Source organism: Cetorhinus maximus, chromosome 17 (assembly GCF_964194155.1).
Source record: "Cetorhinus maximus chromosome 17, sCetMax3.hap1.1, whole genome shotgun sequence".
Classification (NCBI taxonomy): Eukaryota; Metazoa; Chordata; class Chondrichthyes; order Lamniformes; family Cetorhinidae; genus Cetorhinus; species Cetorhinus maximus.
The window spans coordinates 49,912,278-49,926,631 of record NC_135895.1 but is presented as its reverse complement, the minus strand read 5'-3'; the positions used below and the strand labels follow the sequence as shown (position 1 = coordinate 49,926,631).

The 14,354-nt window shown below is 42.9% G+C and overlaps 1 protein-coding gene across 5 annotated transcripts in view; it reads left to right on the top strand.

Moving 5' to 3' along the window:
• The window catches only part of patj (PATJ crumbs cell polarity complex component), a 392,616-nt gene that overhangs the window by 339,966 nt on the left and 38,296 nt on the right, over positions 1-14,354 (top strand). For all 5 annotated transcript variants that reach the window (XM_078561172.1, XM_078561175.1, XM_078561174.1 and 2 more), the window contains 5 exons: positions 460-653; positions 3,126-3,273; positions 7,514-7,600; positions 9,305-9,416; positions 11,987-12,024. In XM_078561172.1, the coding sequence (XP_078417298.1) occupies positions 460-653; positions 3,126-3,273; positions 7,514-7,600; positions 9,305-9,416; positions 11,987-12,024 (579 nt within the window). The remainder of the gene's footprint in view (positions 1-459; positions 654-3,125; positions 3,274-7,513; positions 7,601-9,304; positions 9,417-11,986; positions 12,025-14,354) is intronic.

Genomic DNA, 14,354 nt, shown 5'->3' with positions numbered 1-14,354 from the left:
ACTTTTTATGCACATTCTATTTTTAACAATCGCAAAGAGCACTTGACCTCTCCCAAAGGGATAGCTGGACCTCTCCAAAAGGGTACTCCAACTCTCCAAATAACTCCGGCAGCTTTAGACATTTTGCTCAAATGTCTCAAGCCCAAGAGTCATGTTTTGGACATCCCACTAATGAAAATTGCATCTGGCTGAAGGTAGTTGCACTTTTACATGTGCAAACTACAGCCCATCTCCATTCCCCCCCCTGGTGAAAATGATGGGTGGCATGTTCGGGGGCAGATCTTCCGGAATTGGGACTTGTGCATTATTTTGGCTAAGGCGTGGAGCCCTTCCAACTCAGCAAAAACTCAAGCCTTAATGTCAAGCACCAGTAGCTCTCCTTGAGTGCTCAATTTATTTATCATTTTAAATCTCGATCTGTGATGAATGCCTAGAGAGATCCACTTTCTTTTCTGTTAGGTAAATGGAATTGACTTAAGGAATGCAACTCACGAAGAAGCAATCACAGCATTGAGACAGACACCACAAAAGGTGCGACTCACTGTCTTCAGGGATGAAGCACAGTACAAGGATGAGGAGAATTTAGATGTGTTCTTTGCGGATCTGCAGAAGAAAGTCGGCAGGGGACTGGGCTTGAGTATTGTGGGAAAACGGTATGTAGAATGATTGACTTCTCTTACATCCCATGTTAAAAATTAAGATGACACTGTACACGAATGTAAAGTTGTCTTCAGGACCATGTGTTAGGAGATGTTTACTATAAGCAAGAAACTGCCTGTTGACAGAATTGTGGAACAGATCCTTATTGATAGTGATATCCTTAGTAAATGTACCATATATGGATTTTTCCAGAACATAACTTTGTATTTTTTTATTAATAACATTGTGTCCAAATGAATATTCATTAAAAATTTACTATGTTATAAAGTAACTGCAGATTCAATCTATCTAGATTATTTTCTAGCACGAACATAAGCAGCAAGGAGCAGCTCACCAGCGCTTCTTGTATTGGCAAAAGAAAATAGATAACATAGTAAGGTTAAATATAGTGACCTCCTTTTTTGTACTGTTTTTAGCTTCTTTGTGAGTAAAAAACTTTTATAAAATATTGAATTAGAAGCATTATTTGACGGATTTTTGACTTGATTTGTCTACGACTATTAAAATTGAGATGTAGTACAGTAGCTTCAAGTTCTGTTTTTCTTAGTTTAGATTAACCCTATAAGAATTGTATATATTGCATAAATAAATAAAAGAAGTGAACTAGAAGTGTTTCCTCTGGATATTTGTTTCAACGACATTTTAGGAACAGGCATTAAATGCACATTTTGAAGGGAGAAAGTTTTATAACACCCCAAAATTGTATTTGAACAAAATGCTGGATAGCAGCAGGACATGGTGGTGTCGTAAATAGTAAAGAGGAAAGTCTTAGGTTACAGGACGATATAGATGGGCTGGTAAGATGGGCAGAGCAGTGGCAAATGGAATTTAATCCTGAGAAGTGTGTGGTGATGCATTTTGGGAGGACTAACACAGCAAGGGAATACACAATGAATGGTAGGACCCTAGGAAGTACAGAAGATCAGAGGGGCCTTGGTGTACATGTCCATAGGTCCCTGAAGGCAGCAGCACAGGTAGATAAGGTGGTTAAGAAGGCATATGGGATACTTGCCTTTATTAGCCGAGGCATAGAATACAAGAGCAGGGAGGTTATGTTGGAGCTGTATAAATTGCTAGTTAGGCCATAGCTGGTGTACTGTGTGCAGTTCTGGTCACCACACTATAGAAAGGATGTGATTGCACTCGAGAGGGTGCAGAGGAGATTCACCAGAATGTTTCCTGGGCTGGAGCGTTTCAGCTATGAAGAGAGACTGGATAGGCTAGGGTTGTTTTCCTTAAGGCAGAGAAGGCTGAGGGGGGACCTGAGAGAGGTATTCAAAATTATGAGGGGCATAGATAGGGTAGATAGGAAGAACCTTTTACCCTTAGCGGAGGTGTCAATAACCAGGGGGCATAGATTTAAGGTAAGGGGCAGGAGGTTTAGAGGGGATTTGAGGAAAAGTTTTTTCACCCGGAGGGTGGTTGGAATCTGGAACACACTGCCTGAGGGGGTGGTAGAGGCAGGAATCCTCACAACATTTAAGAAGTATTTAGATGAGCACTTGATACACCATAGCATACAGGACTATGGGCCAAGTGCTGGAAAATGGGACTAGAATGGATAGGTGCTTGATGGCCAGCACAGACACGGTGGGCCGAAGGGCCAGTTTCTGTACTGCACAACTCTATGACTATGACTCTATTGATGCTCTAATAAACTGAGCATAGAATGATGAGATCAGGGTCATACCTAAATGGCAGATCTTATGTACAATTGGAATAGGTGCTGAGGAGAGTCCAGGCACTTTCCTTAAGGGAATGTTGAACATTAAGTTCTCTTTTCCTTCCTCCTTCCTACCAAATACCATCTGCTCAGTTCCCAGTAAACAGCCCAAGAGCAGGATTGGTAGTTGTTTTCCTGTTCACCCTCAGTAAATTTTAAAAGAAAATCAAAAATGAGATTGGGTAAATGCTGCCTTGGAAGATGGGGGATAGATGTAGGTTCATGGGTAATGTTCTGTCTTTTTATTCCTGGTGCAGAGCTTCAGCCTCCGAATGTATACATTGTAAATAGCTCATGCAGACTGCATCAGCTTCTGATCATTCAGGGTTATAAAAAAACATTAGTTAGAAATCATGTGCTGAAATTAGAATTAGAAATGTGTGCTGTTGTGCACGAAGCATCCCACTGAAAACATAGGATATATGGCGCAGGAACAACCAGCCCAACCAGTTTACACTGACATTTATACTCCACTTGAGTCTTTCCCAATATTCCGTAACTAAATTTATCATCGCAATCCTCTATTCCCTTCCCCCTCAAATGCTCATCTCGCTTCCTTTTAACTGCTTCTGTACTATTTTCTTGCATTTGAATTTATAGCTCATAAAAGTTTAAAAAGCTTGGATTACTCAATTAGTCTGCAAATTAACTGTATTGAGTGGAACTTTAGGTCTATGTACTTTATCAACATATCCTGTGAAATCACATGAATTGCTTGACTGAGTTGTAAATACCTCAACAGGAATGGAACAGGAGTATTCATCTCAGACATTGTTAAAGGTGGGGCTGCTGAACTTGATGGGAGACTCATGCAAGGAGACCAAATCTTGTCAGTAAATGGAGAGGATGTGCGAAATGCTTCTCAGGAGACTGTGGCAACAATACTAAAGGTAAACTTGGTGAAACTGCATTAAAACCATATTTTTAAATTGTGAATGCACAGTTAAATACGGAAATCAGGAAGTTGCTGTCTAAGTTGCCCTGCTCTTTGCTACATTGGTCCCGCTGAGAGACTCAGCACTGAAACAAATGGAAGGGTGCAAAGTTGCATTACTTGGATGATGGGCGCCCAATAAATTTACTAGAAAAAGTTAAGGCTTGTGCATTCCAGTGTAGACACCTATTTAATGGGTGTGATAAGTCTTAATTACTGTCAAACATGCACCCTGGCATTGAATATGAGCTTTTATAAGTGTAGAACTCATTCCTTCAAGTTTTAATTAATGTTGGAGATTTTAAAAATTAAAACATTAAAAAAAAATTTTTTTTTAACTTTTTCTTTCTGTTTCTTTCATTCTTTGTCGAATTCTATTTTTTTTATGTTTTGCTTTCTGTACATGATTTCCATTGAATTTACTATCCTAACTTGCGCTTCCTGGTCTACTCTCCATCATCAGTAAAGTAATGGAAGGGGTCATCAACAGTGCTATCAAACAGCACTTGCTTAACAATAACCTACTCAATGACGCCCAGTTTGGGTTCCACCAGGGCAATTTTCCGCATAGCCAGGTAGATGGCTAGTGTTGTAGCTGTACTGAAACAGCTTGGCTAGGGGTGCAGCAAGTTCTGGAGCAGAAATCTTCAGAACTATTGCCGGGATACTGTCAGGGCCCATAGCCTTTGCAGTATCCAATGCCTTCAGCTGTTTCTTGATGTCCCATGGAGTGAATCGAATTGGCTGTAGACTGGCATCTGTGCTGCTGGGGACCTCTGGAGGAGGCCGAAATGGATCATCCACTCGGCACTTCTGGCTGAAGATTGTAGCAAATGCTTCAGCCTTACCTTTTGCACTGATGTGCTGGGCTCCTCCATCATTGAGAATGGGGGTATTTGTGGAGCCTCCTCCTCCAGTGAATTGTTTAATTGTCCACCACTATTCACGACTGGATGTGTCAGGACTGCAGAGTTTAGATCTGATCGTTGGTTGTGGGATTGCTTAGCCCTGTCTATCACTTGCTGCTTATGCTGTTTGGCACGCAAGTAGTCCTGTGTTATAGCTTCACCAGGTTGACATCTCATTTTTAGGTATGCCTGGTGCTGCTCCTGGCATGCCCTCCTGCACTCTTCATTGAACCAGGGTTGATCCCCTGGCTTGATGGTAATGGTAGAGTGGGGAATATGCTGGACCATGAGGTTACAGATTGTGTTCAAGTATAATACTGCTGCAGATATTAGCCCACAGCGCCTCATGGATGCCCAGTCTTGAGTTGCCAGATCTGTTTGAAACTATCCCGTTTAGCATGGTGGTAGTGCCACACAACACGATGGAGGGTATCCTCAATGTGAAGGTGGGATTTCGTCTCCACAATGACTGTGTGGTGGTCACTCCTACCATAACTGTCATGGACAGATGCATCTGTGGCAGGCAGATTGGTGAGGATAAGGTTAAGTATGTTTTTCCCTCTTGTTGGTTCCCTCAACACCTGCCGCAGACCCAGTCTAGCAGCTATGTCATTTAGGACTCGGCCAGTTCGGGCAGTAGTGGTTCTACCGAGCCACTCTTGATGATGGACATTGAAGCCCCACACCCAGAGTACATTCTGCGCCCTTGCCACCCCCAGTGCTTCTTCCAAGCGGTGTTCAACATGGAGGAGCACTGATTCATCAGCTGATGGAGGGCAGTACATGGTAGTCAGTAGGAGGTTCCCTTGTCCATGTTTGACCTGATGCCATGAGACTTCATGGGGTCCAGAGTCAATGTTCAGGATTCCCAGGGTAACTCCCTCCCGATTGTATGCTGCCACCTCTGTTGGGTCTGGTCTGTCCTGCCAGTGGGACAGGACAAACCTAAGGATGGTGATAATGGTGAGACATTCTCTGTAAGGTATGATTCTGTGAGGATGACTATATCAGGTTGTTGCTTGACTAGTCTGTGCGACAAGCTCTCCTAATTTTGGCACTAGCCCCCAGATGTTACTAAGGAGAACTTTGCAGGGTCGGCAGGGCTGAGATTGCCATTGTCATTTCTGGTGCCTAGGTTGATGCCAGGTGGTCCGTCTGGTTTCATTCCTTTTTTGTGGCTTTGTAGTGGTGTGTTACAACTGAGGGACGTTTAAGTGTCAACCACATTGCTGTGGGGTCACGTGTAGGCCAGACCAGGAAAGGCCGACAGATTTCCTTCCCTAAAGGGCATCGGTGATTTTTGCAACAATTGTCGTCGTCATCAGACTCTTAATTCCAAATTTTTATTGAATTCAATTTCCACCATCTGCTGTGGCGCGATTCGAGCCTGGGTCCCCAGAGCATTACCCTGGGTCTCTGGATTACTAATCCAGCGACAATACAACTATGCCATTGCCTCCCACTAAATGTATAAGACCTCCTGCTGACAGCTCTTCTCCCCCATCCTCCTCCCTCTTCTAGCAGCTTGCCCTGATCTGCTCATCGTGTCCAGCGTTGTACCTGTGTAAGGTTAAGATAGTGCTGGAGTGTGCAGTTGCAAAATGCAACATTGGTGTCATTGTGATCAGTGTCGCTATATACTGATTCAGGTCATAATTTGACTGCTGCCAGCCAAAATTAGGTTGGGTACTCAAACCTCTTTATAAAGATGGCATCCTGTTAGAAGTATGCACACATATCCCAGATCTCATTTTCAAGCATTGGGTGGCCACCTGACATCTTAAAAAAAAACAGACGCTATCCAGCCAATTTAACCCCCTGTGCCTCTCAGAAAACTGGTCAGTTAAGGCGTGGACATTAGCATGGATAGAAGATTGGCTAGCTAGCAGGAAATGGAGAGTAGGCATAAATGGGTCATTTTCTGGTTGGCAGGATGTAACAAATGGTGTGCTGGGACCTCAACTTTTTACAGTTTATATAAATGACTTAGGTGAAGGGACCAAAGATATGGTTGCTATATTTTCTGATGATACAAAGATAGGTAGGAAAGTAAGTTGTGAAGAGGACATAAGGAGGCTACAAAGGGATATAGATAGGTTAGTTGAGTGGGCAAAGATCTGGCAAATGGAGTACAATGTGGGAAAGTGTGAAATTGTCTATTTTGGCAGGAAGAATAAAAAAGCATATTATCTAAATGATGAGAGATTGCAGAGCTCTGAGATGCAGAGTGATGTGGGCGTCCTAGTGCATGAATCACAAAAGGTTAGTATGCAGGTACAGCAAGTAATTTGGAAAGCTGATAGAATGTTGTTGTTTATTGCAAGGGGAATTCAGGACATTGGTGAGACCACAGCTGGAGTACTGTGTACAGCATTGGTCTCCTTATTTAAGCAAGGATGTAAATGTATTGGAAGCAGTCCAGAGATACCTGAAATGGTTGTCTTATGAGGAAAGGTTTGACAGGCTGGGCTTGTGTCTGCTGAAGTTTAGAAGAGTAAGAGGCGACTTGATTGAAACATATTAGATCCTGAGGGGTCTTGACAGAGTGGATGTGGAAAGGATGTTTCTTTTTGTGAGAGTATCTAGAACTAGGGGTCACTGTTTAAAGTAAAAGATCGCCCATTTAAGACAGAGATGAGGATAATTTTTCTCTGAGGGTCATGAGTTTTTGGAACTCTTTTCCTGAAAAGGCAGGGGAAGCAGAGTCTTTGAATACTTTTAAGGCAGAGGTGGATAGATTCCTGGTAAGCAAGGGGCTAAAAGGCAATCTGGGGTAGGTGGGAATATGGAGTTGAGGCGACAATCAGAAAAGCCATGATCTTATTGAATGGCGGAGCAGGCTCAAAGGACTGAGTGGCCTACCCCTGCTCCTAATTCATATGTAAGGTGTTATACAATTGCTTGTTCTGTTCATACAGGTCCCAGATCCCAGTAGAGGGCACTGAGCCAAAATGGTTTTCTAATCACATCAATTTCCAATGCAAAATCCTATAGAAAGCCTGTGAGCAAATGTGAGTGTAATGAATAACCTGCCCATTTGTTCACTGCTGACTGAAAAACTGGGCCATTGGTAATACTCATGTGCAGTGCACTATTTTCTGAGCAGTTGGGGGTGGAAAATCATGCATTAGAAATTATAATTTCCAACACGTGTGCTTGGTGTGCATGACAGCCCATTAACAGTGTGAAAAGAGAACATTAATGCATTAAGATTTTCTTGCTGTTAAATGTATAGCTCTCATTAACTGCTTTGGATTTCTTTGTTCAAAACTTTGTTATTTTGTGCAGTGCGCCCAAGGATTGGTTCAGTTGCAGGTTGGTCGCCTGAAGGCGGGGTCATGGATTTCATCAAGGAGAATATCACAAGGCAGTCAGGTCAGGATCTTTTGGCTATAACCACCACAGTTTATTTCCTGATGGGATTTATTGTAATGAGATTTATTCATAATTTCCCAACTTTGTATAATGTCAATGATATTTTAATTAAAATAATGCTTGTCAGACAACACTCTTGCAATTCATTGAATTACCCAAAATACGATGAAACTAAATGGTATTAAAAGAGTTCCTGTTTGTATGTACCAGTCTAACGTACCTCCTTATGGCAAGTCACACATGAACTGGTCTGGAAGCAGGTCAGCTGTCTGCCACAGCTGGACGATATTTGGCCGTGACCGAAAACATGTAGCTTCAAAATCACTTTTAATGATCTTGAGTTGCTCCAACGCCCTCTAGACCTGGAATACTACGTTGATATGCCTCCAATCCTCCCTCCGTGCATCTCAGCCAATGTGGCTGCATCTTTGCCATTAGTGCATGCAACCCCATTTTACACAGGATTGTAAAATCAGGGTTATGTTGCCATCTTTAACTTTAAATGATTCAAACTTTGCTTTTATTGTTCATGCTGACGTCAGAACTTCTCAAAGAGACAATATCCTTATTGCACATTCTCAAAGCTCCATATAATTTTGTATATAAATTTTCAGATTGTTTATTAATTAAGAAAATCTTTACATCAATTAATGTATATAAAAGGCAGCAACAACCAATTATGTTTCATAAAATGTTCATTCAGTGAATTCAAAGTATTAAATATCGAAGCTGTGAAAAGCAGCCATTATCTGTGGCTTCAAAATAATATATTGATAAGTCTTCAAAGAAAAATCAAAATTATGAACTACTTAGCACAACTACAAGACCTAAATTACTCTGGGCACTTTGATAAAGTCAATATAAAATGATTGGTGACAATAAAAAATTTGGCACTTTGATTATATTTTTCAGTTGGAATTTTTACTTAAATCATTTGTTTTCGAATTACAGTGATTTTTATCGCAACACAAGTCATTAATTATCACATGCTCTGTTAGATAGTTTCTACAATGTGTCATCTGATAAAGGTTTCCACCCAAAATATTAAGCTGTATCTTTCTTCCAAATTATGATTAAGCCTCTGAATTTCCAGCATTTGTTGTTTTGATTTCAGACTTCCCACATTTGTTTTTTTACCCTCTATCACCAGTCCCTTCATTTTCATTAATAAAAAACAAAAAACTGCGGATGCTGGAAATCCAAAACAAAAACAGAATTACCTGGAAAAACTCAGCAGGTCTGGCAGCATCGGCGGAGAAGAATAAAGTTGACATTTCGAGTCCTCATGACCCTTCAGCAGAACTGAGTAATATTAGGAGAGGGGTGAATCTTCCCTTCATTTTCATTACTGTTTGGACCTGAATAATGATGGGATGGCAGTGGTTGGTTGGGGAGGAGAGATAGAAGGAAATAACGAAGTTAGTAACCGTTAACCCAGAAATATTTGTTGATCCCCATGTCCAGCAACTACATCGAGCTAACATGAGCAAAATATAGTTTGACATATCACAGAGAACTGAAAATAAACTCATCCTTCACTGGTCAAAGTAAACAGCCCAAAAGGTTAGGCTAAAATTGTAGACTGAGTCAGGTATGCATTTGATTTCAATAGGCACAGCCTTTTGCTTTCATACCTAGTTGCTGCCTTCTCTTTTCAAATTGGGTAGCCTTGATTAATTAGAGCTTCTTTTGATTCTAAACTAGATGAGCCAAGTAAGTGTTGTCAGTAATCCTACTTTTGGAGCTGCTGTGATGACTTCACAAAACATGACTGGCAGCAAGAAGAATTCAGCCGACTCCTCACAAAGGAACTCAGGTAAAATGTCACAATTAGATGAATAATGTATGCTGACTTTCTTTATCTGTACCCTTTCCAAACATAAGACTTTGACCACATTGGGGCAATTTTCACCTTCACCACCTGAGCGGGTTCTAGAACAGGTGGATAATCCACTCTACCAATTAACTACCAAGATGGCGAAAATGAAAATGACTCCATTGGTTCTTTTGTATCTTCCACTATAAAGTTAAATGTTAAGTAGAAAATATAGATCCCAATCTTCTGTATTGTTACTTTAATGTTTGTACTGTTGTTCCATTCTTAAGCAGTAACTGAATTTCACAAACACTCAAAGAATGTGGACAGGAATTCACTTTAAAGCGCAGCTATAAATACAATTATTTGTGCAAATATGTGCAGCTATTTTAAAGGGAAATACTCAAACATGAAACAAAAATGAATAAAAACCATTCAGCGACAATCATTCAACAGAATAGCCTAAATCTTCCCATCTCTGGATCGTCTGAGACCAGATTTAAGACCCAAGATGCGCATTAGGAACCTGCAGAAGTCCTGGTGCACTGACCTCCGTGGGAATTGCCTGGGAAGTTTCAGCTTTAAATGGGCAATTCCCCTGGTCCCTGGAACCCTCCAAGAAGGTCTCCTACTCTAAGATAGAGTTGGTGGCTGTGAACAGTTCCAATCTACTTAACTGAATAGTTACCCAGGAAATGTTAGACAGAAAAAAACCTAAGGCAGAATTTTACATTCAGCGAGCGGAGGTGCGCCCAACACACCGGAACGTAATACGACACATGATGACGTCGGGCGTGCGTCAGAGTCAGCTGCGCAACAGTTGGCGGGCAGGCGAAAAGGCAAAGCGGCCTTTACATTTTTTAGGAAACTTCATCCATGAGTGAGATGAGGTTTCCTAAAGCTATTACAAATTAAATAAAAACTTTCTTTTGACATTAAAAAAATGTCCCATCTCATGTGACACAGTCACATGAGGGGACATGTTTCATTAAATTTTCAATGTGTTTAATAATTTTTGTAAAAACGCTTCAGTCTCCCTGAGGCAGCTCCGTGCCTCGGAGATTGAAGTACTCTTTCGTGCACATGCTCGAAAGAGCCCAGGACCCGACTTTTCCTCCTCCCCCCGGCCGCACCAGTAGCACTCAGCGCTACCGCTCGCAATCCACACTGGGCGGGCCTTAATCGGTCCACCTGCATGAAATCGCAGTGTGTAGCCGATTGTGGGCGATGGTCGGCTCCGTGGCCACCCACTCCCGCCAAGCCCGCCCAACCAATGTAAAATCCTGGCCCTAGTCTAACTCCTAGATTGCTGCACAACTGAACCCCCAGTCACTCACATGGACACCACCTGTCCCACCCCACCAACTAGCCCCCTAACACCTGACACCCCCCTCGATCTCCTGATTAACTGCAATCCCTCTACCTACTACCTTGGCCACCTGCCCTGAACCCCCAAATACCCCACTGACCCTACCAGACTACCCGTTCCAACCACGCTATCTCCCTGAACACCCAGCTACTTCCCCAACCAAACCTGACTATCCCTTGACCTGACTGCATTTCTGGCCCAACTATGCCACCATTCCACCCACCTGTCGTCCGACGCACTGGTCACCCAGCACACCTGCCGCCAGGTACACTTGCCGCCCCACCCTCCTGCCGCCCCCACCCTCCTGCCGCCCCACCCTCCTGCCACCCTACCCTCCTACCGTCCTACCCTCCTGCCACCCTACCCTCCTGCCACCCTACCCTCCTGCCGCCCCACTCTCCTGCCGCCCCACCCTCCTGCCGCCCCACCCTCCTGCCGCCCCACCCTCCTGCCGCCCCACCCTCCTGCCGCCCCACCCTCCTGCCGCCCCACCCTCCTGCCGCCCCACCCTCCTGCCGCCCCACCCTCCTGCCGCCCCACCCTCCTGCCGCCCCACCCTCCTGCCGCCCTACCCTCCTGCCACCCTACCCTCCTGCCGCCCCACTCTCCTGCCGCCCCACCCTCCTGCCGCCCCACCCTCCTGCCGCCCCACCCTCCTGCCGTCCTACCCTCCTGCCGCCCCACCCTCCTGCCACCCACCCTCCTGCCGCCCCACCCTCGCCACCTCACCTCCACTGCTTCACACCCTGCGCTGCCTTACCCCCCCCACCCCACCGCCTGACTCATCCTACCCACTTACCTCACCCACCTGCCCACCCTGCTACCCAACATCTACCCATTTTTTTCATTCATCCATTCACTAACATTCGCACTGGACCTTTAAACTTAAAATACTGGATTGCTTTAACACTGAAACTATCATGAATAGGGCCTGCTTATTCCCTGCTCTGCAGTCGCTCAGCAGTATACTTTAATGCCCGCAAGAAAGATAATGCAATTGCACAAAGTGTTGCACAACAGGGACACTTAGGCATCATAAAAGTTTGGAATTGTAACCTTTCTGTTCAGCACAATTTTTAATGCTATTTTGTAGTTTCTCAACATTTGGAAAAATATAATTTAATTTAATATTGCTGCCAGTCAATAAAATGTGACAAATAACCATCTAATAACGAGTTTGGTCTCACTTTGAATCTTTTAGGTTCAGATACAGGACTGAGAACTGTGGAAATAACAAGGGTGAGTGCTATTTATTAATTATTTCTTATAGTATGCAGGCAAAGATCCATAATCATAAAAAGTAACACTTTCCTTTGGATATAAGATAAGAACAGAGGCACTGAACCAAAGGAGAGATTAGCAAAAGTGATCAAAGCTCAGACAAAGAGAGGGGGGATCGTCAAGGAATTAAGAAGATGGCGTGGATTAGGAATGGATTGCCAGAGACTGAGATATAGGAGCTGAAGGAATGACTACCAATGCTGAGGTGAAGGGAAGGAAAATTGCACAAGAAGTAAAAATCAGAGCAATAAAGATTCATCAGTGGTGAAAGGGCAGTTGTAGGTTTGGAGAACAATCTGAGGATAAAGGAGGGTTGGAACCATGGGAGATAAAAAGCCAAGGGCACAAGCTTTAATTTTGAGGAATTGGGAACAGGTTGATTAGTGAAAACAGTCATGATGGACTCGTGAGACTTGGAGTGCGATAGGATGCAAGCAGTAGATTTTTGGAGCTGGAGTTTGTCAAGTGGAGGCTTCCAAGGAGAGCACGGTGGTAATCAAGCCTGGAGTTGACATGGGTGTGTATAAAGGTTTCAACAACTAATAGGGTGAGTTAAGCGAAAGCAGACGATGTTACAGAGGTGACTTGTGCTGGTAATTCCCTCATCCTCCCTCTGATTGAAGTCTTTGCTGCTTCTCTCTGTGACTCTTCTTCCACCAATCTTCATTAAGGGGATTGCTTATCTTTCTGACTTTTCAGTTGACACTTATATAGCTGAAATTCATCCTATGTTCTGTCTTTACAGATGTTAACTCACCTGCCGTGTATTATCAGCATTTTCTATTTTTTTCTGATACTTTGGCTGGAATCTTCCAGCATCCCCGCAGCGGGTTTCACACAGCGGGGCCGGTGAGCCATTGAAATTTCCGTTCACATTGGCGGGACTGGAAGATCCCGTTGGCATGAGGAGCTGGAAAATTCCAGCCTTTATCTTGTTTTCTCTTGCTAGAAGTCGCTAGACCTTGAAATTCACCGTGGCAGTGAAAATCCTACATTTAAACTTTAAGGCCTATTGTTTTTATAATGTGCTTTCACTGGCACTGTGAATCTAGGGATGGCCATACTTTAAAGGAAGACAGGAAGAAAGAGGAAAGGAAGAGAGAAGGTGCAAGAAGGGTATTGTACTGCCACTTTCTGCAGCCTTGTGGCAGGACTCAGTTTGCTGCTTTTAGTTCACTTATTTTTACCACAAGTGTACAGCTCACTAATATGTCTCATGACTGAAAATCAATTTTAAAGCTTTATGATCAGCAGAGAAAACATTTAACTATTGATTTTGTCACAAAATTGCCTCTTTTCAAAAAATTATTTTTAAAAACTTTCAACTGACTAAAAATTCGATATTTTGAAAAATGAGATAGCAAACAACTTTAAAATGCAATGCCATCTTCCAAGGTGAAGGTGAGAAAAGCAAACAAGAACCCCCTCTAAAAGGAAGTGTGAAGAGACCGATTTTTCAAAGTAAACCACAAACATCAAACACTACACTATAACTGAGGAAGAGATTAAAAATGTAAAGTGCTGAATTTTAATCAATAGTAAAGACAATGGAAACTCCTAACCAGCCAGATAGACCAAACAGACACTCAAAGCCTCCTGTGGAGGATGAAATAACCTAATCTTCTGTTGATTTCTACTATCTTGAGATATGTCAAAAGCTTCTGAGATAAAAGATCAAAATGTCATTACTTGTTCTACGACAATGACTGTAAGACATGTTAATAGAATTCCTTTTGGGGAATATATAGACAGGAGTCTTTTGGGAACTGGTTTTGCCAAGCAAGACACAGAGAAAAGTCATTGAAGTCACCTGGAAAAACTGCTGAAGGGAGCAGTAAGGAATCTCCCCCTCTCTCTCACAAGTTAAGGAAAGCCCTATTTCTGCAGTATAAAAATCCAACCGAAGAGATAGTGACTGTCCATCAGGCAGAACCTCAGGAGAACCCCATCGATTTCTGGGAGACAGATCATGGAATTAATAGAAAGGAAATTGCCTCCAGCAAAGTGCAGTTACCTGGACTTCAATTCAACTCCAGGGTTTTAAAGGAAACCAGCTACCTTCAAACGGTTGCAACGTTCAACAACTTATGCCTCAAGGGCAAGCAAAGGACTTAATCATAGATTTTTTTTTTTACTTAGACTATAACTTTCCCTACTTCTGATATCTATGTGTGTGTGTGTGTGTGTGTGTGTGTGTGTGCGCGTCGTCGCGTCTTTTATTATTTTTCCTCGGGTTTCGTAGTTAATAAACTTGCTCTTTCTTTAGCTCAAGAAAAGCCTGATTTGAT